Source organism: Salvelinus sp. IW2-2015, linkage group LG4q.1:29 (genome assembly GCF_002910315.2).
Source record: "Salvelinus sp. IW2-2015 linkage group LG4q.1:29, ASM291031v2, whole genome shotgun sequence".
Lineage (NCBI taxonomy): Eukaryota > Metazoa > Chordata > Actinopteri > Salmoniformes > Salmonidae > Salvelinus > Salvelinus sp. IW2-2015.
This window is the reverse complement of record NC_036842.1, coordinates 22021243-22048104: the sequence shown is the minus strand read 5'-3', so window position 1 is coordinate 22048104 and position 26862 is coordinate 22021243. Positions and strand designations below refer to the sequence as shown.

The following is a 26862-nucleotide window of genomic DNA, read 5'->3' as shown; positions in this document are numbered from 1 at the left end:
CATTTCTCATAAGTAGCAGTGTTTGCAAGTTTAAGCTCTTCGATACTCTTGTATGCATGATTCAGAGAGGTCTCGAGGTCAACTATTTTTTATGTGTTTTCGCGTATCATTTTCTCCAGACCATCGGCTCTTTCGTTTATCTTTGCAGAGACAGCATCGATTATGTTGACCTGTAGTTCGCGCAAAGACAATTCTTTCTGTGTCTTTTTGGGTGTAGGACTATTGACTGGATTTTCAGAATCAACCGAATTTCCAGAATCCTCCATTTCTTCTCCCGAGGAGTCAGGTGGCGATTTTTCTCCAATGTATGAGTGCTCAGCTAGCAACTGCATTCTCCTCCCTTTGCTCTTTCGCACATTTTTTTCTTCCATTTATCAAAGTTTCAGATCAAATTAGAGGTCAACTAAGCGTTGTTCTCTATTGTGTTTACTATAAGCCAAGTTCTGTTAACGTTTATCCCTCTCAAACGTACTAAAATGTAAGGTTACTCGGAGCAAGCTGAAATCTCGTCTGCAGTCGCCGCCATCTTCAGCACCCCCAGTCTCGCGATGTTGCTACTCTGGGTTTGGAAACTCTGCTACACATAGGACCATATGGCATTCACAGGGTGCTTTGTACACCAAAATGTCAGTCGGAACCGGTCCAGGCCCGCTCAAAGTCCCCCAAATGGGGAACTTAACATCTAAGAAATAAAGTAATGAAAATTTAATTGAAGATGAAATGATTTGCCTCTATCGTTTCTGTATGCTTGTCTATATGTGATCTTGCAAAGACGAGACAGACATTTACAGTGACACAATGCTGCGTTCGAATGGTAGAATGTTCAGATACGTTTTTATTTCCCGCCACCGGAGCTACACATAATGGTTGTCATGGCAACGTTGTATGGGAGTAGTGCATGTCCACGAAGGACAGTGAAAAGGGAAATAAATCGTTGTCGGTGTATTTACATTTTTCCTAGCTATCTCGTTAAATTGTTTCTAAACTTTGCATATTGTGGAGGTGAACAATCCATTTAACCGGGAACGTGTACGATAAGGGATAATGGCTGCACGATTATTCATGCGGATAGAATGACCTGTTGCTTGTTAGTATAGCTATCTACTATGTAGCTAAGTTAGCTAGCCAGTTAAAAAAAACTGTCGTGTTGCTAGCTAACCGTATAGCTTAGCTATGTCAGGCAACAGTCTTCCGCCTGTGCGAAATCTACCCCACTGGTCCCGCGTTGGATGTCTTGACAAGCCTTGCTTTCCACAACCACGTCCTTTCCCGTTTAACCACCTTGAACCGCTGTCGGAATCACCCCGTGGGGACAGTGGGGGAGAGGTCTCATCTCACTGGGACATGGATACTCGCGTTGCATCGCTTCAGAGGAATATTCAGTTCCTGCAACTACAGCACAAGGACACTCTTCAGAAGTTACACGGTGAAATAGATGACCTCAGACGGGGAAATAAAGGTGAGTCAAACCTGTCCTCGTGTCTTTGCTGATGTTTTTGATTTCCAAAAGCGTCATCATAGGCAGCAGATTTGTTTGTCATGGTTTGAGCGCCATAATTTTCATCTTTGCACAGTAACGTTATACATCACGTTACTGAGTTAAAATAGCATATACAATGTATGGCCTTTCCCCTTAACTATACCAATGCCACCATTTAAGCTAGACTACTGCTTTTCTTTCCATACAGCCTAATAGGCCTACATTTTATGGGTAGCCACTAGCCAGCAATAATTTGCATATGATAAAGTTTTCTTTAGTGGGAATCTGTATCTGTAATACATGTTTGTTTGCACGCTTTTTAGCATGATAATCACACAGGGATCTGAGGATGAGGCACTGCTGACAGAGGTGACACACTATAGCCTAGCGCTAGTGGTTGCGTAGTGATACAGTTGAATGAGGAAAATGAATGAGGAAAATGAAAGGATGGTGAGTATCTCACCGTGGGAGGCGGTGGAATGCAGTATCACTTTACAGAACAGACAAGCTTCTCTATATCGCCTCCGCATCCTATCCCCCCACAAAGAGATATTTCAATCCAGTTAAAAAGAATCACATGGGTCCGCTGTCTTCACTCTGTCAGAGCAGCGAGACACATAGTGCCAAGGTTGCTCAAATGACCTTGTTACAAGAGCTTATAAACAGCACGGCAGTTGAGGTATGCTGTTGCTGCCACCTGTCATGTCTACTTCTGTTCTGTGTCATGTCTTCTACATGACCTCTCTTTGACTTTGATGTTACAGAGCTGCAGTATAAGCTGATCATGGAGCCTTCAAAGTCTTGCAGAAAAGGTAGGCTTCAATCATCTTTGACAACCTCTATGCTGGAACAAGTGGGCTAGGTCTATAATCCTCTTGGGACCAAGAAAGCATTGGATCTTCGACTTTCAGATCTGTGGTCGTTAGATATTACTTTTCACAACATCTCTTTAAGTTTCCCATAATAGAAATCAATGAACAGAACAATGATTGTGTAAGCTTGTGTGGCGCATATGCCTACCTATTGGGGAAGGTATTTCTTTAGGATCAAGCCGCCGGAGCACAAGGCCACCGACACAGGGCAGTGAGGCCCAGACAGAGAGAGTGATCTACCTGGAGCAACCTTTACAAGACACATGCCCATCTCAAGACCCATGGCTCAGGTAAGCATCCATACCTCTACCCCCTAGTTCATCTTCTCCAAAAGTGTCTCGTCTAAAAAACACTTGTTTGACCCCCACGGAAGCAGTATAGCGGGGGACGGTTGTGTGGCTCACGCCGACACTGAGACCACTGGAGTGGCAAAGCAAGAACACGAGTCAGAGTTGAGGGGAGGCCTCATCACCTCTCTACAGCCACTCCGGATCCAGAGCAGCCCATCCCATCCCCCCCGACCCCCCACCCTGCAGGAATGTGAGGTTATCATACGGCAGCTCTACAAAGCCAACAACCTGCAGTCTCAGGAGGTCAGATGTCATCCTCTGACACATTGATGCTATTGCACAGTCCCTTAGCATTGGCCAACATAGCTATGGTTTAGAACAGTGGTAACCAACCTTTTCTGAGTCCAGATCACTTTCGCAGTCAAAAAGCAAGTGGAGATCTACTGCTCAGATTTTTTTTTTTTTTTTACATTAACCTCATACAGTTTTGTAGGAATAAGGTTTGGGCAGTAAGCCTAATACATTATCACAGCATATTGGCTATATGATTGGCCTGCCAATATTGTTAATCAGACCATATTATATTTCAAAACTCAAGCTTTGATAACAAAATATACCAGTTGGTTTAGCACTTGTGAGGCACTGTGGAGCATGAATTGAAATAATTCGCTTTTTTATTTTACTGGGCTAATGGTACCTGCATCTGATGGTCAACGAGGTCAAATCAGGACGATGACCGTTCAAAACTATTTTTCCCAACTGCTCTCTCCTTCCTTTGCTCCGGTGAGACTGACCAGAGAGAGGGGCAGTCTTCCACCTGATGTCGAAACTCAAGTCGCACCGCATCTGCCTCATGCAGAAAATTAATGTTGTTCCTATGACCAGAGAAAGTTAAATATCCCTTAATATTAAATTCGACACGTCGAGCTGCTAATAAATAATAAAACGCAGGGCTATCGATACTTGGCTACTCATTCATTGCAGTTGCAGCCTGAGCAAAAGTACAGAGAAGCGTGTTTTGTAATAGTGTTGAATAAAAACAGTGACAGTGCTGAATATAAACTTAAACTCACTCATAAAAACAGCAGCTTTTTGCTGTATTCGTTGACAGTCTCTCTGTGGTCATGGTTTTAAAAAGTTATTACATCTTATGTAGGCTAGTAGCCTATTTAACTTGGCTGTGGCCAGGGTCATGGAAGCTCTGTAACCACAGTGATTTGAGCTATCCAACTGGGCAGCGCAGTAGGTGCACTCGATTTAGTCACAGAATTGCCAGTCTGGAGTTTGTCTCATGGGAACACTTTGCTTACCTGGTGCGCAGGTCTTTTGAATCAAGTGCACCTACCAGTAACAGGTCAACACAATTTTTTTTTAAAGGAGCGCAAGCCTTTATCGTTCGTTGCCTTTTCTACAGAAATATTTGGTGATCGACTAGGAATGCCTTGAAGATCGCGATCGACCGGTTGGCGACCACTGGTTTAGAATGATTCTACTAAAACCGGTCATTTCGTGCAGCAGACAATTAAAATAGATTCACATTGTAAAACCATAAACTACATAAATGTCTTACATTTACAAGGGCATGCATGATTTGTCATTTGACCAATAGCTAGTTGTTTTCTGACCATGTTCTCCATAACTCAATGTAAAGTTTACATGGAGAACTGATTGTCAGTGTTTTTCAGTGAGGTATCACTCTCCCTGATGGTTTGTTTCATATAGATTATACGTGTGAAGGCTGTCCTCCGAGACATTGTGTTCAACAAGAAAATCACTCCTGAGAACTACATCATGACAAAGGCCTACCTTGCTGACAGCACCAGGTAAACAGCAGTTTAGTAGGCATCTTTTTCGCCTGATTAAGTCATTTACATTTTTTTTTATTTTTTAAATACAGGTAAATTGTACAATACATTTGATTTCCCTCTCAGCAAGGCAGAGAAGTTTCCCCAACTAGCACTTCAACCACTTCCCAAGAGAATGTAAGTGAATCTTTCCTAATCTCTTATACAGAAACAATAACCTTGGTAGTGGAACAGCTATCCTCCATGTCCCTGTACCCTTTCCAGGTCTGGGAACCAGGCAGGGGTGACAGAGAGGGTGATCCTCCCAGCCCTCAAACAGCACCTGAGCTCCAGCATCGCAGAGAGGCAGAAAAGGACCCAGGCTGTACAGAGGAGCAGGCTGAGGAGAACAGTGCATTGAGAGGGACAAACAGTACAGCAGGCCAGCCAGCACCGCAGAACCAAAGCCTCTTTAAATAAGATCAGGACCGGCTCCTATTATGGCCATTGAAGGACTTCAATTACCACTGAATGAATGTTAACAGTACCTGTCAAAAGTTTGGACACCTACTAATTCCAGGGTTTTTCTTTATTTTTACTATTTTCTACATTCTAGAAAATAGTGAAGGGAAAAGGGGATACACGTAGTCAGTTGTCCAACTGAATGTATTCAACTGAAATGTGTCTTCCGCATTTAACCCAACCCCTCTAAATCAGAGGAGCGGGGGGCTACCTTAATCGACATCCACGTCTTCGGCACCCAGGGAACAGTGGGTTTACTGCCTTGCTCGGGCAGAACGACAGATTTTTACCTTGTCAGCTCGGGGATTCAATCCAGCAACTTTCCAGTTACTGGCCCAACACTAACCACTAGGCTACCTGCATATGGAATCATGTAGTAACCAAAAAAGTGTTAAACAAATCTAAATATATTTTATTTGAGATTCTTCAAAATAGCCATTTGTCTTGACAGCTTTGCACACTTTTGGCATTCTCTTAACCAGCTTCATGAGGTAGTCACCTCGAATGCATTTCAATTAACAGGTGTGCCTTGTTAAAAGTTAATTTATGGAATTTCTTTCCTTAATGTGTTTGAGCAAATCAGTTGTCACAACACAAGGTAGGGGTGGTATGCAGAATATATTTGGTAAAAGACCCAAGTCCATATTTTGGCAAGAACAGCACAAATGAATGTCAGTCAATCTGGAAAATTAAGAACTTTGAAACTTTCTTCAAGTGCAGTCACTAAAACCATCAAGCGCCATGATGAAACTGGCTCTCATGATGACCACCACAGGAAAGGAAGACCCAGAATTACCTCTGCGGCAGAGGATAAATTAGAGTTAACTGCACCTCAGATTGCAGCCCAAATAAAAGCTTCAGAGTTCAAGTAACAGAAAAATCAACATCATCTGTTCAGAGGAGACTGGTTGAATTACTGCAAAGAAACCACTACTAAAGGACACCAATAAAAAGAATACACTTGCTTGGGCCAAGAAACACGAGCAATGGACATTGGACCGGTAGAGATCTGTCCTTTGGTCTGATGAGTCCAAATGTGAGATTTTTGGTTCTAACCGCCATGTCTTTGTGAGATAGAGTAGGTGAACAAAGAAGGAGAGTGATGGTGCTGCATCAGATGACCTGGCCTCCGCAATCACCCGACCTCAACCCAATTGAGATGGTTTGGGATGAGTTGGACCGCAGAGTGAAGGGAAAGCAACCAACAAGTGCTCAGCATACGTGGGAACGCCTTCAAGACTGTTGTAAATGCATTGGGGCGGCAGGTAGCCAAGTAGTTAGAGCGTTGGACTAGTAACCGAAAGGTTGCAAGATTGAATCCCTGAGCTGACAAGGTAAGAAATCTGTCGTTCTGCTCCTGGACAAGGCAGTTCACCTACCGTTCCTAGGCCGTTATTGAAAAAAAGAATTTGTTCTTACCTGACTTGCCTAGTTAAATAAAGGTAAAATAAAAAATAAATTAAATTCCTAATGAAGCTGGTTGACAGAATGCCAAGAGTGCAAAGCTGTCATCAAGGCTAAGGGTGGCTACTTTGAAGAATCTCAGATATAAAATATATTTTGATTTGTTTAACACTTTGTTACATTATTTCATGTCTTCACTATTATTCTACAATGTAAAAATAAAGAAAAGCCCTGGAATGAGTAGATGTGTCAGCTTTTGACTGGTACTGTATATAAAGTTAATATTTCAATGTACATACATTTTTATTTCTCCCTATTAAACTTATTTTGGTGTTCCGTTGTTGGTAGGTTGGTCAAGTCAGTTGAATTTCGTCTTATGGTAAAGGATGATGGGGATGGATCTGGTTAATGAAAACAGGTGAGCAGAAAAGTATTTATTCTTGATAACAAAAAGACAAATTCCCTTACGAGTACATATACACACTTCAAAGCTTTACACAGCAAAGTGTTCAGTTATTGGTTATACATTTTCTCACCTTAGAATTCTTTACAGAACACACCCCAAATGGACTTTCTCATAATACCATTTTGTGTTGAAGCCTCAGCAGCACACCCTAGTGGTGGTAGGGGAGAGCTGGCATTCCAGGGTGAGGTAGCCCACCCCTTTCAGTTTGCACAGTCTGTGATAAGTTATGTTGTCTCCAGCAGAGGTTTGATGAAGAGGTGAGCCTCTTATCTACGCTGCAGAAAGACAGGCTTGTCTGACACTCTGGGCCCAGGTATTGAGCAGTGCAGTCACAGAGTGCTTGTCTGGGAGCTGTAGGAGTTTGGAGGTCATATTTCTGTGAACGTTCTTTAGGAAGGGGTTGGCACCTGGAGAGGAAGACAAAGTGATGCATTAATCAACTAGAAAATGCATGAAACCTAAAAGACTGGCTACTGACATGGCAGTATGGTTAAAAAATTATAATTGTTATTTTGCTGAACATTTAATTTGTTACACATTTTAAACTAGGTAATATTGGGCAACATTTCATTACAACCAAAGTTAAAATAGAGTCAATTTGACTAAAACAGGCTCCATAGTTGAGTATTGGTACAGAGAGAGCCAGTGTGTCTTACCATACACTTGCCCATCGTCTGCCCACTGAGGGCTTTGGTCTGGGTAGTCTGCAGGGATGCTGAGCTGGAGAGGTGGCACACTTGGCAGGTTCTTGTCGTCTGGAAGAGAAAAGCAGAGAATAGCATCAGACATCAATTTTATCTTTGAGGGAGGATAATGTGATTTCCCCCAGCCTTCATCTCTTAACGCCCTAAACCAGGGGTCGGCAGACCGGCCCGTAAGGATTTTCGTTTTTGTAAAATCAGTAATTAAGCTAGAAATTTGTTTCATTTAGGAAATCTGTTCCCACGAATAAAAAGGGAGACGTGATCGTGTCTCAATGTAACCGTGGCTGGATCTAGTTGCCTACCTCTGCCCGAAACTCACCTAGTTTACAGATTAGATGCACCGTGCCGTTGTTACTGCAGAATGAGGGGTCCAGGTTGACCAGGAACTTAGCATTGAGGCGGGCCACCTCCCCCTGCAGGATGTTGGGGATTGTCTGGCGGTCATCATCCTCGTGTTTCCTCTTCCGGGCCACGATGGTGGGTCCCCTGTGGAGTGGAGAGTGGGAGAGAATAGAGATGAGTGTCAGATGACGGCCTGATCCCACTGCTACTGTACTCTTTCACACACTTTCTAAATGCACTGTAGGAAATGAGGATGGTCTTGTATCGATGACAGAGACATGGACAGATCTAAAGCAGGGTCGCTCCAAGATGTCAGACGGAAATCTGTCCATCCTGTAGGGTTTCTGGACATGGAGTAATTAGGGTAAACTCACGTGATTGGCGGCCCGTGGATGGCTGTCATGGCTGGGGCAAAGGTACGGTACAGGGAATGGTTGAAGACAGGAGAGCGGATGTTTGCCATGACGGCATCCAAGAGGGGCTGGCATAGGTACTGCTGCTTGGTGCAGGGCACAGGTGGAGGGGGTGGTGTCGGCTAAAACAAGTTTAGAATAAAGTCTTAACCTTTATGAACTCACAACAGAAAGACATTTTGAGAGCCAAAGAGCAATATAACAGCACAAAGATTTTCACCATGGTTGAAAAACCAGGTCTCACGCTTACCACAGCCATATCATTCTTCAGTTTCTCCAGTGCTATCTCACACTTCTGTAAGGTCCTGAGAGGACACCTGCAAGTCAGGGAGAGGAGATACGTTCTATAACCATTGTTAAGACCAACATGGATGGGCACTGACACACTCATAAGCAACACACTTGTATTATTTTACCTTGTGCTGGGGTCAGTGAGAATGTTCAGCAGGCTCTTCATCTTACTCAGGTCCTTTTTCCTATCTGTTAAGAACACAAACTCCCTTTAGTGAGTGGGAACAGCCAAGAGTGGACATAAAAGTAAGAAAGCATGGCGTGAGTGTATACCTTCGTTTTTGTCTATCTTGTTGATCATCCTGCGCAGCGGCTCGATGTATTTGGAAAGCTGTTTGAGTTTCTCCATGTACTGCTGGTCCTCCAGTTGAGAGGCCCCGACTGGACTTATCACTGAACTGGGGTTCCCTACACATCACCAGACAACCACATGGGACAACAATCAGAATACTCATATACAGTTGAAGTCCAAAGTTAACATACACCATAGCCAAATACATTTAAACTCAGTTTTTCCACAATTCCTGACATTTAATCCTAGTAAAAATTCCCTGTCTTAGGTCAGTTAGGATAACCACTTTATTTTAAGAATGTGAAATGTCAGAATAATAGCAGAGAATTATTTTTTTCAGCTTTTATTTCTTTCATCACATTCCCAGTGGGTCAGAAGTTTAAATACCAAATACTAATTGAGTGTAACATTGCCTTTAAATTGTTTAACTTGGGTCAAACGTGTCGGGTAGCCTTCCACAAGCTTCCCACAATAAGTTGGGTGAATTTTAGCCCATTCCTCCTGACATAGCTGATTTAACTGAGTCAGGTTTGTAGGCCTCCTTGCTCGCACACGCTTTTTCAGTTCTGCCCACAAATTTTCTATAGGATCGAGGTCAGGGCTTTGTGATGGCCACTCCAATACCTTGACGTTGTTGTCCTTGAGCCATTTTGCCACAACTTTTGAAGTATGCTTGGGGTCATTGTCCGTTTGGAAGACCCATTTGCGACCAAGCTTTAACTTCCTGACTGATGTCTTGAGATGTTACTTCAATATATCCACATAATTTTCCGTCCTCATGATGCCATCTATTTTGTGAATTAAACCAGTCCCTCCTGCAGCAAAGCACCCCCACAACATGATGCTGCTACCCCCGTGCTTCACGATTGGGATGGTGTTCTTTGGCTTGTAAGCCTCCCCCTTTTTCCTCCAAATATAACGATGGTCATTATGGACAAACAGTTCCATTTTTTTTTCATCAGACCAGAGGACATTTCTCCAAAAAGTACAATCTTTGTCCCCATGTGCAGTTGCAAACCGTAGTCTGGCTTTTTTATGGCGGTTTTGGAGCAGTGGCTTCTTCCTTGCTGAGCGGCCTTTCAGGTTATGTTGATATAGGATTCGTTTTACTGTGGATATAGATACTTTTGTACCCGTTTCCTCCAGCATCTTCACAAGGTCCTTTGCTATTGTTCTGGGATTGATTTGCACTTTTTGCACCAAAGTACGTTCATCTCTAGGAGACAGGACGTGTCTCCTTACTGAGCGGTATGACGACTGCGTGGTACCATGGTGTTTATACTTGCGTACTATTGTTTGTTCAGATGAACATGGTACCTTCAGGCGTTTGGAAATTGCCAGGTCTACAAGGTCTACAATTTTTTTGATTTTCCCATGATGTCAAGCAAAGAGGCACTGAGTTTGAAGGTAGGCCTTGAAATACATCCACAGGTACACTTCCAATTGACTCAAAGGATGTCAATTAGCCTATCAGAAGCTTCTAAAGCCATGACAATTTTCTGGAATATTCCAAGCTGTTTAAAGGCACAGTCAACTTAGTGTATGTAAACTTCTGACCCACTGGCATTGTGATACAGTGAATTATAAGTGAAATAATCTGTCTGTAAACAATTGTTGAAAAAATGACTTGTGTCATGCACAAATTAGATGTCCTAACCGACTTGCCAAAACTATAGTTCGTTAACAAGAAATTTGTGGAGTGGTTGAAAAACGAGTTTTAATGACTCCAACATAAGTGTATGTAAACTTCCGACTTCAACTGTACATTCAATATGTGTATACATATACAGGGGCACTGAGAATGGGCTTGATTGGGCTTCCAATATTTGGCATAACCGGCAAATGGGAAACTAAAGAAGCTCCATACAAATCAACATCCTACATAAAGACAATTAAGAATGTCAACTTTAGTAAGGAAAACAATCATAGGTGAGGCTTAGGGGCTTAGAACCACACCTCTGCTCCAGTGAGGAGTTGGGACAGTACCTGGAGTGTTGAGAGGTCCTGGGGAGGGGACACCATAGTTCTGCGGGGTGCGTGCGGTGGCTGGGCTATGTGAGGGCTGGGGGGACGGGCTAGGCTGGAAGCCCCCCGGCGATGGTGTGGGACCAGAACTGCTGTGAAGAAACACAATACAGGGTCACAGTTGACACCAGAGAATGTCAGTCCATTTCAAGACTACACCTGAAATAAAACTTTCAAATGCCATATTCTAGTCAATAAGAGAGTGAGCATGCCAACTTTGCTCACCTGACTGAGTTTGGCTGGGAAGATGGGGGCTGTGGCGATGGCTGTGGCTGGGGAGGGGGGGGCATGGACTGGGGTGTCTGCACCTGTACCGGCGAGGGCGATGACATCATCTGGTGCTGCTGCACCTTTGGAGGAGGTGAAAAGAAAAGGGAGCTCACATCAGAGGAACCTAAGCAACTGTTCAGCTGGTTGGAAGCTGCATCACATTACCATCCAACCGTAATAGCAGGGGGAAAAAACCTGCTTCAAGCCATTACGCCGATCAGGGCCTGAGTGCCTACTGAGGAAGATGGGAAGAAAATATAATTGAGTGTCTTATTGGTACTTACCAAACACAACAATGAATACTGGCCAGATGCCCTAATACTTAGCAAAATAATACACTACATTTCCAACAAAATCTATAGGCTTACTAGAGCTGGGCGATATGGACAAAAATCCATATTGCGATAAATTGACCAGTTTGCGATATTGATAAATCATTACTAAATTATTATTTTGTGGGGAGGTGCTAGAGTTGGGCGATATGTACAAAAAGTCATTGTGATAAATGTAACTATTTTGCTGGATAATAATAAATACAACTATAAAAAAAAAAGATGTCATGGACATTTACTTTACATTAGCAGCAGGGCTCTAGACAAATTTCTTCCAGTACCCAGTAAGATAACAGATGGTAGCTTATGATGAAAAAAGTAAGCTATTTCATCTAACATATCCAGGGAATGCATGATTGTTATTTTGATGTGCAACCAGTCAAAATAGGATCCAGCCTAGGATTACATTTACATTTAAGTCATTTAGCAGACGCTCTTATCCAGAGCGACTTACAAATTGGAAAGTTCATACATATTCATCCTGGTCCCCCCGTGGGGAATGAACCCACAACCCTGGCGTTGCAAGCGCCATGCTCTACCAACTGAGCCACACGATTAGCCTATCAGATTTAATTTAGCCTCTTTGTGCACATCGGACTACAGGCTAAATATGATATTGTTGCTATATAGCCATGTAGGCTAAGTAATTAATCTATCAGTAAATGTAGGCTAATGTCCTTCAAAAACTTTCCAGCGCTAGGCCTAGGCTACTTGATGTAGGCCTATTCACTGCAAATTGCGCGCTCCACTCTTCGGGCGCATCGAAACCATACTAGGCTTACAGCCTACTCCGGTTATAAAGTGGTGCCATAAACTCAGTATTAAGAGATGAGAAATAAATTATATACTCACAGAAAGCTGTGACACTCCTCTCTGGAACTGGAACAGTAGTTGCTTTGAAAACTGTATTTTTCCCACAATTGTATTTTGAGAAACGGTCATATACTTGTGCTTCTCAGAATGCATCTCTCCCTCCTCCGTGCACAGTGGGGAGAGGGAGTGGCTCACTCACACAGCAGCCAACAGCAAAACAGGGACAGGCAGATACTTTCATAGCAGATAATGCATAGGCTATTACTGTGGGAAAAAATTGTTTCAGAACAATCTACAGGAATGTTGTGTAGCAAAATCACAAATAATTACAGACGTACACAAAATGCTTCGGTAAGAGGAAGGCAATGTTGGTGTCGGTAATTTTGGGTTTATTGTCCCAGCTCTAAGGCCTACCCTTCATGGATTCCAAATCGGAACCTGCTTGTAGAAGGTACAACTCTCTTTTCATGAATCAACTACATACTGAGCATGAGAACAGACATTCACTATCAGATCTAATTCCACTGGTCTGTGTAAGGAGCAGCAGAGGTGGTTTGGGTAGAGTAGGGAGGAGATTAGAGGGCTGCACTGAGGGTTAAGAGTTCGCATAAGGAAGCACACCAGAGGGAATGGTTTTAGGAGAGGTGGTGGTCACCATAGAGGTCAGGGTCAGAGTACTGCCTGGTCACTCTACCCTGGCGAAAATACCTGTGGTAACTGCTGTCCTCCCACGGCAGCAGAGTTTGGAGGTATGGCGGGGTTCGAGGCAGCGCGGGGCAACCGGGGTGGAATTTGCATCCCAATGCGGGGCATCATCATCTTGGAGGAGGACAGAGGGGACAACAGACATGTCACAAGCAAAACAAGAAATGCAGTGCATCAGCGGAGATGAGGCGCATGCATGCACAACAATGCAGTTGCACACGCATATGCAAGCAAGCTCCCAGGAACAACACTTGTAAGGTACACAAGAACAAACATATGCACGCGCACACACACTCATTGACACACATGCACGCACAGTCATTGACACACATCACACAGTTAGTCATATCTTTAACCCTGGTGTGAGACACAGCCAGGCAGTGATACCATGACAACAGTGATGAGGCCTGCTGCAGCCAGTGGGAACATGCTCCCTCTATATTCAAAAGGCCAAACTATGCAGTGTGTATGACAATTATTTAAATGGATTAACGAAGTACAGAAGGTAAACATCTGTCAACTGACTACAAATAACAGAATCATTTTTGGTAATCTAGTATGTCTAGCTTTAAGTATTTTAAAATGGCCACCAATGGTGGAACCCCATTGTTTCCCCCAGTAAGAGGCTTGGCAGTGATTTCCCAACCGTGTCTATTGGTCAATTGGATGAGATGGTGGGTGTCCTTCAATAATTGATGATGCCATGTCTTTGCATCTAAGAGTAGCGCTAGTAGATGTAGCAGCTGAGTTAAAGGATATATTTGGTTTGCAGGACAGAGTAGGCATGCAGTTACAGCATTCATTGCACGAACAGCACACATGCACGAAGGGGGAACAAGACATTCTAAAGTAGGTCTGAGGTATAATAAAGAGACATCCTCTGGGAGAGAATTTAATTTCTCTCAGCAGCCCACCTGTGGGTTTCATTCTGAGAAATCTTCAATAGGGAGGAGAATTAGTGTTGGGGTGAAGAGGTCTCCATTAATTCTAGTTTGGTAGAGAAAGAAGGGATGGGGAAGTGTCTTGTGGAAATTAATCCTAGCTCTATCACTCTTTTGCCAGGAAGCGATAAGATGAGTACCAAGCCTATCAGGGAATTCTCAAAAAGCACCATACAGTGCCTTCAGAAAGTATTCATGCCCCTTATTTAACATTTTGTTGCATTACAGCCTGAATTCGAAATAGATTAAATATATTGCTCAACCATCTACACACAATAATGACAAAGTGAAAACATGTTTAGACATTTTAGCGAATGTATTGAACATTTTATACAGACATATCTAATTTACATAAATAAATCACACCCGAGTCAATACTTTTTATAAGCAGCTTTGGCAGAAATTACAGCTGTGAGTGGAAAATGTAACTCGGACACTCAGGAACATTCATCCACCATCTAAAGTGTAATGAATAAATTCACCATGCTCAAAGGATATTCAATGCATTTTATATTTTTACCCAATTACCAATAGGTGCCCTTCTTTGTGAGGCATTGGAAAACCTCCCTGGCCTTTGTGGTTGAATCTGTGTTTGAAATTCACTGCTTGACTACCCCACACATACAGATAATTGTATGTGTGGTGGGGTGGAGATGAGGTAGTCATTCAGAAATCATGTTAAAGAATATTATTGCACACAGAGTGAGTCCATGCAACTTATTATGTGACTTGTTAAGCAAATTTTTACTCTTTACTCGTATTTAGGCTTGCCATAACAAAGGGGTTGTATACTTGACTCAAGACATTACAGCTTTTCATTTTCTATTCATTCGTAAAAATGTCAATAAACATAATTCCAGTTTGACATTATGGGGTATTGCGTGTAGGCCAGTGATAAAAATATAAATGTATTCAATTTTAAATTCAAGCCGTTCCAAAATAAAATGTGGAAAAGACAAGGGGTGTGAATCCTTTGAAGGCACTGTACATGCAAATGAAAACCAACTAAATTGATTCCCTGGGTTATGTAGGAGATTCATCATTCTGTTCAAACCAAACCTGAGCCATTAAGCAGCAAAGTTGCCATTATATGAATCGATGCAAACTTAAGTCTCTCTAGCTAATGCTATGTGATATAACAACCACTACTACCTTCTGGCTATGGCATCAGCTTTAGTATGGCAAAAGGCAACACAGAAAACTAAATATGTACTGCCATAATCAAGCAAAACGGCAGTAACTGCTCATTTCGTCGAAAATTTGTTAATGTCATTTTTGCTACATTAAATGCTTAATCATGTGGACAAGTATCCTGCCTCTATTGTATTGTGTTAGAGAAAAAAATGGGGGTCATGTTAGCAGTAACTGCATAAAGCCGCTGTGAAACCAAGGTAAATAAAAGCCATTTTTCTCAGTTCCACGCTATGAGCAGTTACTGCCTTTTTGCTTGGTAGGGCAGCGTAGAGCTTGCGACCCAAAATTCAATCAACCCTGTCGTCATTCCAAACAGGTAAATCTGAAAGCATGCACTCACTCCAGGCCAGGCTCAGTGACCAGTGGCAGTCAATCAGTCCCACCACCTCAGCTTGCAGTGCTCTTACCTGGCCAGGTACAGCTGCCGCTAGCTGGGCCTGAGCCGCCGCCTGTTGGGCTTGCTGCGCTGCCTGCTGGGCCTGCTGGACTTGCTGCTGCTGCTGTTGCTGCAATGCTCTAGCCTGGCCACACACAAAGCACACACACATACAAAAAACACACGGCACATACACACACATAGGGAAGCAAGCAAGCAGAGGGGTGTGTAAACAAGTTACTGGAATGTGTGTTATCCCAGATACTATAGATTATGAATTTAGAGTGGACAACAAAAGGTCACCACTATTCTACAGAGATTGAACTAAACTTTAAGTTAATCTTTTTCAATAACACCACCTCTGCTTTACCTGCAAGGCTTGGATCTTGAGCTGCTGCTGTTGCTGCTGCTGCTGACTGAGCGAGCTGATGGGCACATGCTGTGTGGGGGCCATCTGCCCAGCCAGAGACTGGGGCACCATGCCCTGCTGCTGCTGGGAGTGGGGGGGCAGCTGGGTCGGCTGGGGCTGAGACTGAGACTGAACCTGTTGCTGCTGTTGTTGCTGGACCATGTGCTGGATGGACTGTGCATGCTGCTGTTGGAGTTGTAACTGAATCTGCTGTTGCTGGTGCCTTGATGGGTGCATCTGAAAACAGATGTGGAGGGTGTGTAAATACTTAAGATGCCCATTATTTGAAACCCCAAAAATATTTTATTCTCATGTCAAACTTGTTTACCAAAAGATAAACCAATTCACTGCCTTCTTGCATGCCTCTGTTTGCTTTTAATTGTACATCTAGGCAGGCTATCATGGCAGGGCTTTTACGCTTATACCTGGTTCTGTTGTTGCTGGTTTTGGGCCTGCTGTTGCTGCTGGTTTTGGTGCTGCTGTTGGAGCTGTTGGTTCTGATGGTGTTGCTGCTGTAATTGTTGCAGCTTCATCTGCTGCTGGACCTGAAACTGCTGCTGCTGTATGGCTGTCTGTTGTTGCATTGCTGTCTGCTGCTGCATGGCCGTCTGTTGCTGTTGTTGCATGGCTGTCTGTTGCTGCTGTGCCTGGAACTGCTGGAACTGGATGGACTGCTGCTGGGCCTGCTGCTGGGCAATCTGCTGCATCTGCATCTGCCCTGGACCTCCTACTACAGGGAGGATGTGGACAAAACAGACACATCCTCCAGCTGAAAACTTGGGGAAAGCCCTGGAGGAAAAGCCCGACACCTGAGCACATAGAAATAAGAGTCTGGAGCAGCGCATGTAAGCAGAGTTGGGCAGTTGAACACCCTGCTCATTTCACAGAGCACTCCACGTCTTTTCCCGCACTCCAGTCAAACTGTGCCCGCTTAGCTCCCACTCATCTCCGCTCACATGCTCTGAGCCTCACGGAGGACACAGAAATATGAGTTTGGAGGTCCCTGATACAAAATCAAAATGTCATGACTGGTAAGCTACTGATCCAATTGTTTCTGTGGGCTAACAGACAGAATTCAAATAAGTAAGGGATAATCAACGAGGCGCTATGCGTTCTATGGAAAATATTGAATGATGTGGAAGGTGTGTTCCTCATTTAAAAGTTGGATCATACTGCAGCACCGCTTGCCGCTTGCATGCACGTAAATTGTCTTAGTATTATCTTTTTTTGAATGACCTTAAACAAAATATTAATGGATTTCTTTGTGATTGTGTATATTAAATGTATTTATAGACTGCCAGCTATTGGTAGGCTACTTGTTGAGTCCTGGATATTCTACTGTTAATATGCATAGCGCACAGCAGACGTTCATGGCGCTTTGATGAAATGCTCAGTAATTTGTCTTTTATGATAGTTATCTTAATGTAGGCCTACTGTTTGAGTGTAAAATACACATATTTCAGTAAATTCAGGGGCAGGTGGGTTAAAGGTTTTTAATGAAATTAAGTTATTGAAATGACATGGAGCTGTAAGCCGAAGAGTCATGTTTACTGTAACTGTTTTAGCGTAACTAACTTATTGGCATAAAGGCCTACTTCAATGTACAGTACATCAATCATTCCTGCATGTCATCACACAGCATACAAGTCATCCATGTACTTAAATAACTAAGGGACCCTTGAATATTTAAACAATGAATAAATCGCAACATGTGGCTAAAGCGATTGAATTATTGTGCACCGAGGGTGATGATACCTATGATATGGTACCTATGATAAAAATGACAGACGTCTACATGCTTTGTAAGTAGGAAAACCTGCAAAATCGGCAGTGTATCAAATACTTGTTTCCTCCACTGTAGTTTCAAGCTTTTATTCTGAAAAATTTGCGAGATTTATCAAAAACGCGTCAGTGGATAGACGGAGGTCCTTACATTAGTTCATGAGCTCCACACTGGTTGCTTGACATTTTCTTTCTCTCCAGTATTGAATAGTTTACAGTCCGGTTGAAATATTATCGATTATTGATGTTAAAAACAACCTGAGGATTGATTATTAAAAACGTTTGACATGTTTCTACGAACTTTACAGATACTTTGGAATTTTCGTCAAGCCTTGATGACCTGCCTAAGGCTGTGGAATACTGAACATAACGCGCCAAACAAATGGAGGTTTTTTGATATAAAAATAATCTTTATCGAACAAAAGGAACATTTATTGTGTAACTGGGAGTCTTGTGAGTGCAAACAACCGAAGATCATCAAAGGTAAGCGACTAATTTTATTGCTTTTCTGGCTTTCGTGACCAATATACATTGCTGCTAGATGTTCTTAATGTTTTTTCTAGTGATTGATAAACACACACAAACGCTTGGATTGCTTTTGCTGTAAAGCATATTTTCAAAATCTGACACGACAGGTGGATTAACAACAAGCTAAGCTGTGTTTTGCTATATTGCACTTGTAATTTCATGAATATAAATATTTTTAGCTTTTTTTTATTTTTATTTGGCGCTCTGCAATTCAGCGGTTGTTTACGAAAATGATCCCGCTAAAGGGATCCGTGCGTCAAGAAGTTAAGACATTTCTTTTGGCCTAGGTTAAAGAGGGATGTTTATGAGTTCATTAAAACTTGTCACACCTGTCAATTAACTGGTAAACCTAATCAAGCTATTAAGCCGGTACCACTGTTTCCTATTCCTGTACTCAGCCAACCTTTTGAGTATCTGATTATTGACTGTTGCTCCTCTGCCTTGTTATAAAAAGGGTAGTTGTTCACTGTAATGTCAGACCACTAGGTTTTCTGCTGCCTATCCTCTCTGGTCTATCACGACTAAGTCTGTGTTAAAAGCTTTGACTCAGGGATTCCAAACAGTGAGAAAAACTAAGGTCATTCAGAGTGATCAAGGATCTAATTCACCTCCAATCTGTTTGGTCAGGTTCTCCATCAGCTCCATATTGAACACAATTTGTCTAGCGCCTATCACGCGCAGTCACAGAGCACTGGAACATTTCCATCAAACACTTTAGTCTTTGAGAGCTTATTGTACTGAGATGGATTGGGAGGAGGGGTTGCCTTGGTTACTGTTAGCCGCTAGGGAGGTTTCACAGGAGAGCACAGGTTTCAGTCCAAATTACCTTGTGTTTGGACATAAGGTGCGTGGACTTCTCTGTTCTCCAGGATGACTGGATGCCCCCTCAGTCCCAGTTTATCATATGTGTGTGATTTCCGGCGACGCCTGTACGCCGCTGGTGAAATGGCTAAAGAGAAGCTATCATCTTCACAGGAGAGGATGAAGGGCATATTTGATCTGCGAACTGAGCCTCGTCACTTTAGTCCAGGTGACCAGGTTCTTGCTCTGCTGCCAAGCGTTGGTTCTCCTTTTCAATCCAAGTTTCAAGGTCCATATACAGTGGTGCGCCAGTACACTGAGCAAAAGTATCTAGTTGCCACTCCAGAACGGAGAAAAGCACACCAACTGTGCCATGTAAATTTGTTAACCATATTATGCGTGTTCCTCTGGGACTGAACAGTGGGAGTCTACAGAGGACGGTAAACCTGTTCTTTTGGCCGATACCGTTATTTCCCTGGGTTCTTGTCATGCTAGGTTCGTGCATGAGGAGGAAGATGTTCCTGGTCCCGACGATTGTAGATTGAAAAATTCAGAGACACTGGATATTTTAGACAGCCTTCTCTCTCATCTACCTGTTGATGGGCGGAAAGTGATGGTTGGTCTGATTCGGAGATTTCCATGTTTGTTTTCTGATACACCTACCCATACAAACTTAATAGAACATGATATTGACATTGGAGATGCTGACCCCATTCATCAGCGGTTCTATAGAGTTTCTTCAGAGAAACTGCGTTGTCTGGATGCTGAGGTCAGGTACATGCTGTGAGATGTAAGATGGCAGAGCTTCTTTCTCCAGTTGGGCTTCTCCCTGTATCTTGGTCAGTAACCGGGTGGGACAAACAGATTTTGTTACCGGACTACCGGAAGCGTAAACAATGTCACTAAGCCAGATTAATTTCCTCTTCCTCGGATGGAGGACTGCGTTGATCAAGTTGGCGCAGCTAAGTTTGAGGAAATTTGACCTGTTTAAAGGGCTAATTGCAGGTGCCACTGATGAGTAGGGCACCTGAAATCTCTGCTTTATTACACCTCTGGTATGTACTTGTATTCAGTTATGAGTTTCGGCCTGCGTAATGCACCTGACACTTTCAGCGACTTATGAACAGGGTTGTCTCCGGTCTGGCCGCGGTGCGCTCTTTATCTGGACGAGTTAGTGACTATATGCAAGATACTTTGGGAGGAACAATCTGTCCCGTATTCAAGCCTTGTTCGACGCCAAGCTGCGGGTCGCCTCCCGATCAATCTATGGCTAAAATGTGAGGTTTGCTAGAGGCGACCGTTACATTACCGTGGGAAGGTGTGTTGGCAGGGTGAAGTTCGTCCGTGTGTTGGGCAAAGTGGTAGATATGGATGCTTTTTCCACAGCACCAACTACTAAAAAGGAACTGACTGCGTTTCTGTGGAATGATTTGGTTATTACCGTGTTTTTGTAGGAACTCTCTACTGTGGCGCTCCCTTTTACAGTGTCTTTATTGTTGTCTGGTATCTGTCCTGTTCTGTCGCTCTGTCTGTTCTCTGCTGGCTCGTTTTCTTTCCTCTTTAAAGGTTGCTTCCTTGTACAAAGCCGTTGCTGAGGTCATGGCGGAGGACGAAGTGTTGGCTGGGGCAGGGGACGCAAAGGCTGGATTAATTTTTGTGTGACTAGAATGGTGTTCCGGGGTCTTTTGGTCTCTGGTTTTATGGGGGGGGGGGGTGGTGGACAACCCACTGTCTGCCGAATTCTCTTTGCTTTTGTTTACCTTAATAGGATGTCGGTGGGCAAGGTCGGGAGGGTCGTCAGTGAAATGGGACACACCTGGGCTCGGGTGTGTCCCAGGAAAAATGCACCTCTTCCCCATTCATTGAGGAGACTCTCGCCATGCAGACACAAATTTTGGTTGTGGCATTTTTGTGGCTCTTTTTAGTGTTTGCGTTGGCACCTTTCAACACCCCTCATTATCACATTTATGCACGCAACCACTCACACTACTGATTACTGACTACACACACCATTGTTCATTATATTTAGTTTACTTTAGTTAAATACATATATTTTGTTATTCCCCATCTCCGCGTTGTCTCCTTGTTTGTTACGTGGTTTGAGCCGGTTCGTGACACTGGATAAGTCGTTCTAAGTTCAGCTTAACTAGATAGCTAGCAAAGCGATTCACATTTCTTGCTAGCTAACCAAAGGCCACCTGCATCTCTAGCTGTAGCAACCCAAAAACAATGAAAGTCACTCACCCACTCCTCCAATGACATGACATCCTCCTAGAAACTAGCTAATGTTAGGCTTTGTGATTTTAGCTAGCTACATAAATAAATATGCTAGGCCAGGGGTGTCAAACTCCATCAGCGAATGGGCCATATTAAAAAAACAATGAATTTGCGGGCTAGACATGGCCTCTTTATGTATTTTTTACGTGCAACTTCGACCCAAACTGGCCAAAATATGGCCCTTTATAATGTCCACTTATGTACCAAGGATGCCGTATATAGCATTTTGACTTATTTAAACAAAAGATAAATATTTGTCCAGCTTTGCTGCTATGCCTGCAGGTGTGCATAATGTTGTGACCCTAATCAAAAAGTATTTAATTACTCCAAATAACAAAAACTTATCTATAGGTTGTTGTAACATTTAAACTTAACATGTAGTTCAATTTTCTTGTACTGCATGAATCCCCGGTGCGGTTGAAGGCAGCATTGCTGTATGGTGCACTTAAAATGTATTGTAGTTGAGTAGCCAGCCTAGGCTACTGCTTAATATGTTGCTGTAATAGGCCTACATATTTCTTCTTTGCAGGGTGTTTTGTTGCAGGTTTAGTTTTTGGTCATTGTCCAGCTTTAAAAACCAAAACCAGAATGCAACATTTTAGCAGCCTAGCTAGGACTGTGTCATGTGTCTGTCTGTCTACAGTTTCCCTGCGCTGTAAGCTCTAAATGGGACACACGAAAGCAGCGCAGTTGAAGTTGAATTCAACGATGCAAGCGCATCAGCCTGTAGTTTCATAAAGTAGATGACTCAACTGTTGCCTCCTTTATACTCGCTTGTGTGCCCAAGTCGGCCCACGGGCTTTGTTTGTTACACGTGTGCACTAACCTATTATCCACGTTATGACTGACTTGTGATCATTGCCCTTGCTAGTTTGATTGTAGTTACATTCGTCCGTTTTTGACCAAAATATTGTGTCATTGAAACAAACGGTGCACCCCGATTGGGTGGAGGCAGCAAACACTGTACCAGGCCACCTGATTTACAACCTGATAGCAATATTTTTTGGACTACCAAGTATTGGTGAATTATATTAATCATGTATTGAACTGCATCCATCTATTCTGCCAACAATGCCTTACTGTGTCATGGAATTATTTGTCAAATATAACCTATTTTTAAAAACTCAAAGTTGGTTTTGAAGCATGAACTGGGAATTTTATTGACTGATTATACTTTGCAGATATGAAAGAAACATAGTTCAAATGCTGTCAGTTCCACTTTAACACATTTGCTGAAGGAAATGTGTTCATTTGCAGGTAGAAATGTGTTCAACATCCACTGAAGTAGCTAGCAAGTTTACTAAATAGCTACAGTAGTTGCCTTGCCAAACAGATTTGCTAGTTTAACTAACCAAACCATCAGTCCTAGCCTGCTATTATGAAAATCTAACTCAATAATAACAATGTTTTAAATTCAACCTTTGCTTTCAAAAGCAGCTCAAACATAGAACATGTGAATTCTACCGTGCATTATAGTGAAATAATGCAGGCTCTAGACTGCCCTTCAAGCCAATCAGAAACGAGTATTCAACAACGCCATGGTATAAACATGAAATAAAGTGAGAAAATTAAATAGCTTCAGGGATACACTCACTCGATTGAGGATTTCCAGCCACGGCATGCTGACCCATTTGCATCTGCCCCATGCCACCCATGGGCGCACCAGGTGGCCGAGGCCCCATACCGATGCCCCCAGGAACCCCTGGAACACCTGGGAGATTTGTCAGGGCATTCATGGGATCTGGAAGAGGGGAGGCAATGTGTACATTTACACATGTGCAGTGGCATGTGTAGCTATGTAGATATTCTTCTGAATGTATTTTAGTAACGGAGAACATGTTTTGCAAAATAACAACACACCAGGACCACCTCCTTGCGCCTTTTTATCTGCAAAACAAAACAAAGTCCATTACGTAACTCGACTTGACAGAATAGCTGTCTCGAAAAATATGAATGTGCGCTAGACATACATAGTAGATAGAGAAAGTATGTGGGGTACGTACGAATGTCTCTGAAATGAATGATCAACCTTGCTACCAGGGACAAGTATTCTTCCTGTTCAGAAGTAAACAATAACACACTTAGATGAGAGATGGCCATTATTTACCAACAATTCCAGTCACTCATATACAATGTTAAAGAGTTTGATGATCCATGATGAGGTTACTAGGTATGTGTAAATTAAACCGTTCACTCACTCTAGATTTGGCTTTGACATAGACATGGTTCTCCATATCATTGCTGGACTTTGTGTGTGCAGTCCCAGCCTTTCTCATCGCCTCTTCACTGAAAAAGAAGAAGCGATTCAGATAGTTTGCCTGCTGTATTTTGCTAGCACACATGCCAATTATATTATCTAAATTCCTGGCAGATAAATTGCATTTTATTCCAAGTGAGGTCAAGCATGAATGTCCCTGGGGTCTGTGTTGTAGCTAGCATCTTGCTAACTAACGTTAACTAACTACATAGCAGGGGCGGATCCAGGAGCATGGATTTTGTGGGGACAGTAGAGCGGAAAATGGCTACAGAGACAAGCGGGAACAACAGGAACTTCTGTTATGAGTGTGGGGATTTACTGTCGCTACCTAAGCTGCAGGAGACAGTCTTCTGTTTTTAGCTGTGAGGAATGGAAGAGGAAAAAGAGGAAGGTGTTCAAGAGAATGAGGAAAGCAAAGGTTGAATTTGATGAAGATGGCGATAGAAAAGGAGATAGGGAGTTTAGAAGACTGGTGTCAAGTACAAACAGAGTGAGCAGTATGCCAAGTTGAGTGCTGGAGGTGAAATGGAAGTGAGTGATGGCGAATTAAGTGAAGTAGATGGTGTGGTGTAGTGGTCAGAGCCCGAGGTCTGCATCGATGGACATGAAAACGAATGATCTGGTCCAGTAGGAGTGCAATTTTGCCTTTTGGTGGATCCATTTGTGGTTTCAGGTTGGGTGGGAAATGAGTTGAGTCAGTGAAGGTAACACATAGTGGGCTTGAGACATTTGTGTGCATTTCTTCCAACCAGAGAGAGCAGGCACTACACGTCACGCAACTATATTGTTACAGGTGTCAAGCTTATGGGCACGTGGCAGCAGTGTGTAGGAGGTTAGTTCCTAGGTGTGAGAAGTGTGCAGAAAATCATGATACAAAGGAATGTGTAGTATTGGGGAAAGAATCGGTATGTGCTAATTGTAAGACTGGACATGGTGCTGGAGATCAGAAGTGTCCGGTGCAAGAGAGGCGGGTTGAGGTTACCAGGGTTAGAGTAGTGCAGAGGGTGTCGTATGCTGAGGCAGTGAAAAATGTAGAGGAAGATGGATCCAGGGTGAGGGATACTGAGACAATCCCTGCTAATTAATAATAGTAGATCTGTGCCAGCACAGAGGGATAGGTCAATGAGTGACATGCTTCAGTAAGCTTGGATTCTTAGCGTTCATAGCTATGGTTACCAACTGTACAGCAGAGAAGTATGTGTGAATACGAGATTTGACTTCAGGAGAGTTACAGGGTGTGTTGAGGTCCTGTCCTCGCAGGCCATTGTCCTGGGGTAGGGCCAGATAGGGTTAAATCGTGTAATAGGGTGGTGGGTTTTAATGAGTGTAGGTTTTAATTTTTTCCCCCCTTTTGTGTATCAAATTATAATGGATTTATCCCAATCTAGTTGGTGGCGGTAATGCAACATAAATTGGATGCCAACCGCCGTTAAACCTCTCCGAAGAAGTTAACGTTACATAGCACGCGAAGCAAAGACAGCGAAGGCTATAGTAACTAGCTAGTTTAACTAACCATTAGCTGATAGCCCAAACAGCTAAACGTCTCAAAACTTCTCGGAAAAAAACTCTAATTAGCTAGGTCTTTATGGCAAATATGGACACATGTAGCTAACTACATCAACCCCGATTAAGGTTGGTTTACGGCCTCATAACAAGCATGTTTCATAGCTAGTTGGCTAGTAACCAGAGCTGCCGCTAATGGGCTGATCCATAAAGCCAACTAGCGGCTGCCCCGGCTAGCTGCTAATTCGTTAGCGCTGACTGAAGTTGTGGTGAGCTAGCTAGCCACTGTAGTGATAATAGCGGAGTAACTAAAAAATCACAACGTTTACAAACAGTATTAATAAAACACAATTGTCTCACATTTGTGCAACAACTTTCTGTCGGAATGCAGGGCTTCTCCAGTCGCTATCTAGTCCTGGGACCTCCATTGCAGACGTCTTCTTCTTCGTGTAAATTTCCGGCAGACTAGACGCTGTGTTGCGTATTGCTGCCTTTCGCAGGTCGGAGTGCGGTTTGCACATTTTGGTCACAGGGGAATGGGGAAATCTTAAATTGCTCTACCATCTAACCCTGCACCTATACACTATCCCAAAAACCCACCACCCTATCCCACTACTTGGCCCTAAATGGTCATGCCAGGCTGTCGACCTGGGAGGATGGAACCCCTTCTCTCAACTTCCTGTAGATCTTATGCACTAAAACGTCTCACACCCAAAATATGTATCTGCTGCTGCAACCTTGGAGAGGAAAAGGCGCAACGCTTGCTCACCATAAAAATACATCGTTTTATTAGACAAGTTTAAAAGACTGACGTTTCAGCCTTCAATGGCCTTCTTCAGAATAATAACAAAGGGAATGAACAAGTTCATACAGGGCATAGGGAAGACCATTAGGGGGAAAACTATGCTGCTGCAATTACCACAGCTATCTCCTGTGATTCCCACTCCATCAGTACAGTGCAGTTGATCACCATGGCTATAAACACAAGAAATCCAACCTTACTAAAACTCTCTCTTCAGGCCTATTCACTGGGGGGGCTCCCAGTCTAATCACTCACACTTGGGCTATCCTCTACTCTCTTCACTGCCTCAGCATAGGAAACTTACTGCCACACTCGAACTCTGGCAATATCAACCTGTCTCTCTCTCTCATAGGGCACTTCGGATCCCCAGCTGCATGGGTGCACCCACAGTTGACACACAGTGCTTTCTCTATCTCAACTGTACACTCCTCCTGCACATCTCTCACATCTTGGGGTCTCCCTTCTACACATTGCTGCAACATGTCCGAATCCTTGGCACCTAAAGCACCGTAGAGGTTTCATAGCAGTACAACCTAACCTGACCTCAACAGATAGAAACTCTGTGTCAAAGATCTACAAAACAGACAGTTTATTCTCAGTCTCGCCATTGCCACTGAGTCTATGGATCACCAAACGGTGGGCGTCACAAACACCAGGAATGTTATTTTTCCTTTGAGCCACCTCTACGCTCAACGCTACCCCACTGAACACCGCTTTGAGCGGTGCCCTGTTCACATTTTCATAAATTCATAGAATGTTTGTGAATGACGTATAGTAAGACATTTGTGAACATTCTATAGCAATATAGAGTGGTAAAGTGGCGTTTGGGAAATTAATTAAATAACATAATTAATCATGGCAACAGGAGAAAAAAGGTCTCAAACCTCCTACTTCACCCCAGTTGAGTTAGAAATATTAATGAATGTGTATGCAGAATATGAGTATATATTTAAGAAAAAAGGCAATCCCGTAGCAGCTGCAAAAGAA

At 43.1% G+C, this 26862-nt stretch overlaps 2 protein-coding genes across 7 annotated transcripts; one reads left to right on the top strand and one right to left on the bottom strand.

The window, feature by feature from the left end:
* Window positions 1-409: 409 nt before the first annotated feature.
* Window positions 410-6692, top strand: ccdc74b (coiled-coil domain containing 74B). Of its 4 annotated transcripts, none has more exons than XM_023984115.3 (7): window positions 410-1459; window positions 2245-2292; window positions 2525-2642; window positions 2726-2945; window positions 4365-4465; window positions 4574-4624; window positions 4712-6692. In XM_023984115.3, exons 1-7 carry the CDS (start codon window positions 1174-1176, stop codon window positions 4845-4847), a joined length of 960 nt encoding a protein of 319 aa, XP_023839883.1. In that variant the 5' UTR covers window positions 410-1173; the 3' UTR covers window positions 4848-6692. The 4 variants fall into 4 exon arrangements, with proteins under 4 accessions (XP_023839883.1, XP_023839880.1, XP_023839879.1 ...); XM_023984112.3 differs by having other exon boundaries at window positions 2513-2642; window positions 2729-2945; XM_023984111.3 differs by having other exon boundaries at window positions 2513-2642.
* Window positions 6693-6771: 79 nt separating this feature from the next.
* Window positions 6772-25675, bottom strand: LOC111961673 (mediator of RNA polymerase II transcription subunit 15). Of its 3 annotated transcripts, none has more exons than XM_023984109.2 (18): window positions 25434-25675; window positions 23512-23599; window positions 23317-23368; window positions 23174-23200; window positions 22908-23054; window positions 16351-16652; window positions 15887-16162; window positions 15548-15661; window positions 13009-13119; window positions 11111-11235; window positions 10847-10977; window positions 8842-8976; window positions 8694-8757; window positions 8528-8594; window positions 8239-8399; window positions 7842-8008; window positions 7475-7573; window positions 6772-7225 (listed from the first exon to the last, which is right to left on the bottom strand). In XM_023984109.2, exons 1-18 carry the CDS (start codon window positions 25592-25594, stop codon window positions 7089-7091), a joined length of 2364 nt encoding a protein of 787 aa, XP_023839877.1. In that variant the 5' UTR covers window positions 25595-25675; the 3' UTR covers window positions 6772-7088. The 3 variants fall into 3 exon arrangements, with proteins under 3 accessions (XP_023839877.1, XP_023839878.1, XP_023839876.1); XM_023984110.2 differs by having other exon boundaries at window positions 10847-10974; window positions 16351-16655; window positions 25434-25656; XM_023984108.2 differs by having other exon boundaries at window positions 16351-16655; window positions 25434-25655.
* Between the last annotated feature and the right edge of the window lie 1187 nt (window positions 25676-26862).

Excerpts from the sequence above, each read along its gene's own strand:
- ccdc74b (XM_023984111.3), top strand. The coding sequence starts at position 1,174 with ATGTCAGGCAACAGTCTTCCGCCTGTGCGAAATCTACCCCACTGGTCC. Across the intron at positions 2,293-2,512 it reads TTCAAAGTCTTGCAGAAAAG|GTATTTCTTTAGGATCAAGC; the intron begins GTAGGCTTCAAT and ends CTATTGGGGAAG. Across the intron at positions 4,625-4,711 it reads CAACCACTTCCCAAGAGAAT|GTCTGGGAACCAGGCAGGGG; the intron begins GTAAGTGAATCT and ends TACCCTTTCCAG.
- LOC111961673 (XM_023984108.2), bottom strand. The coding sequence starts at position 25,594 with ATGTGCAAACCGCACTCCGACCTGCGAAAGGCAGCAATACGCAACACA. Across the intron at positions 23,055-23,173 it reads GGCGCAAGGAGGTGGTCCTG|ATCCCATGAATGCCCTGACA; the intron begins GTGTGTTGTTAT and ends CCCCTCTTCCAG. Across the intron at positions 15,662-15,886 it reads TCAAGATCCAAGCCTTGCAG|GCTAGAGCATTGCAGCAACA; the intron begins GTAAAGCAGAGG and ends GTGTGTGGCCAG.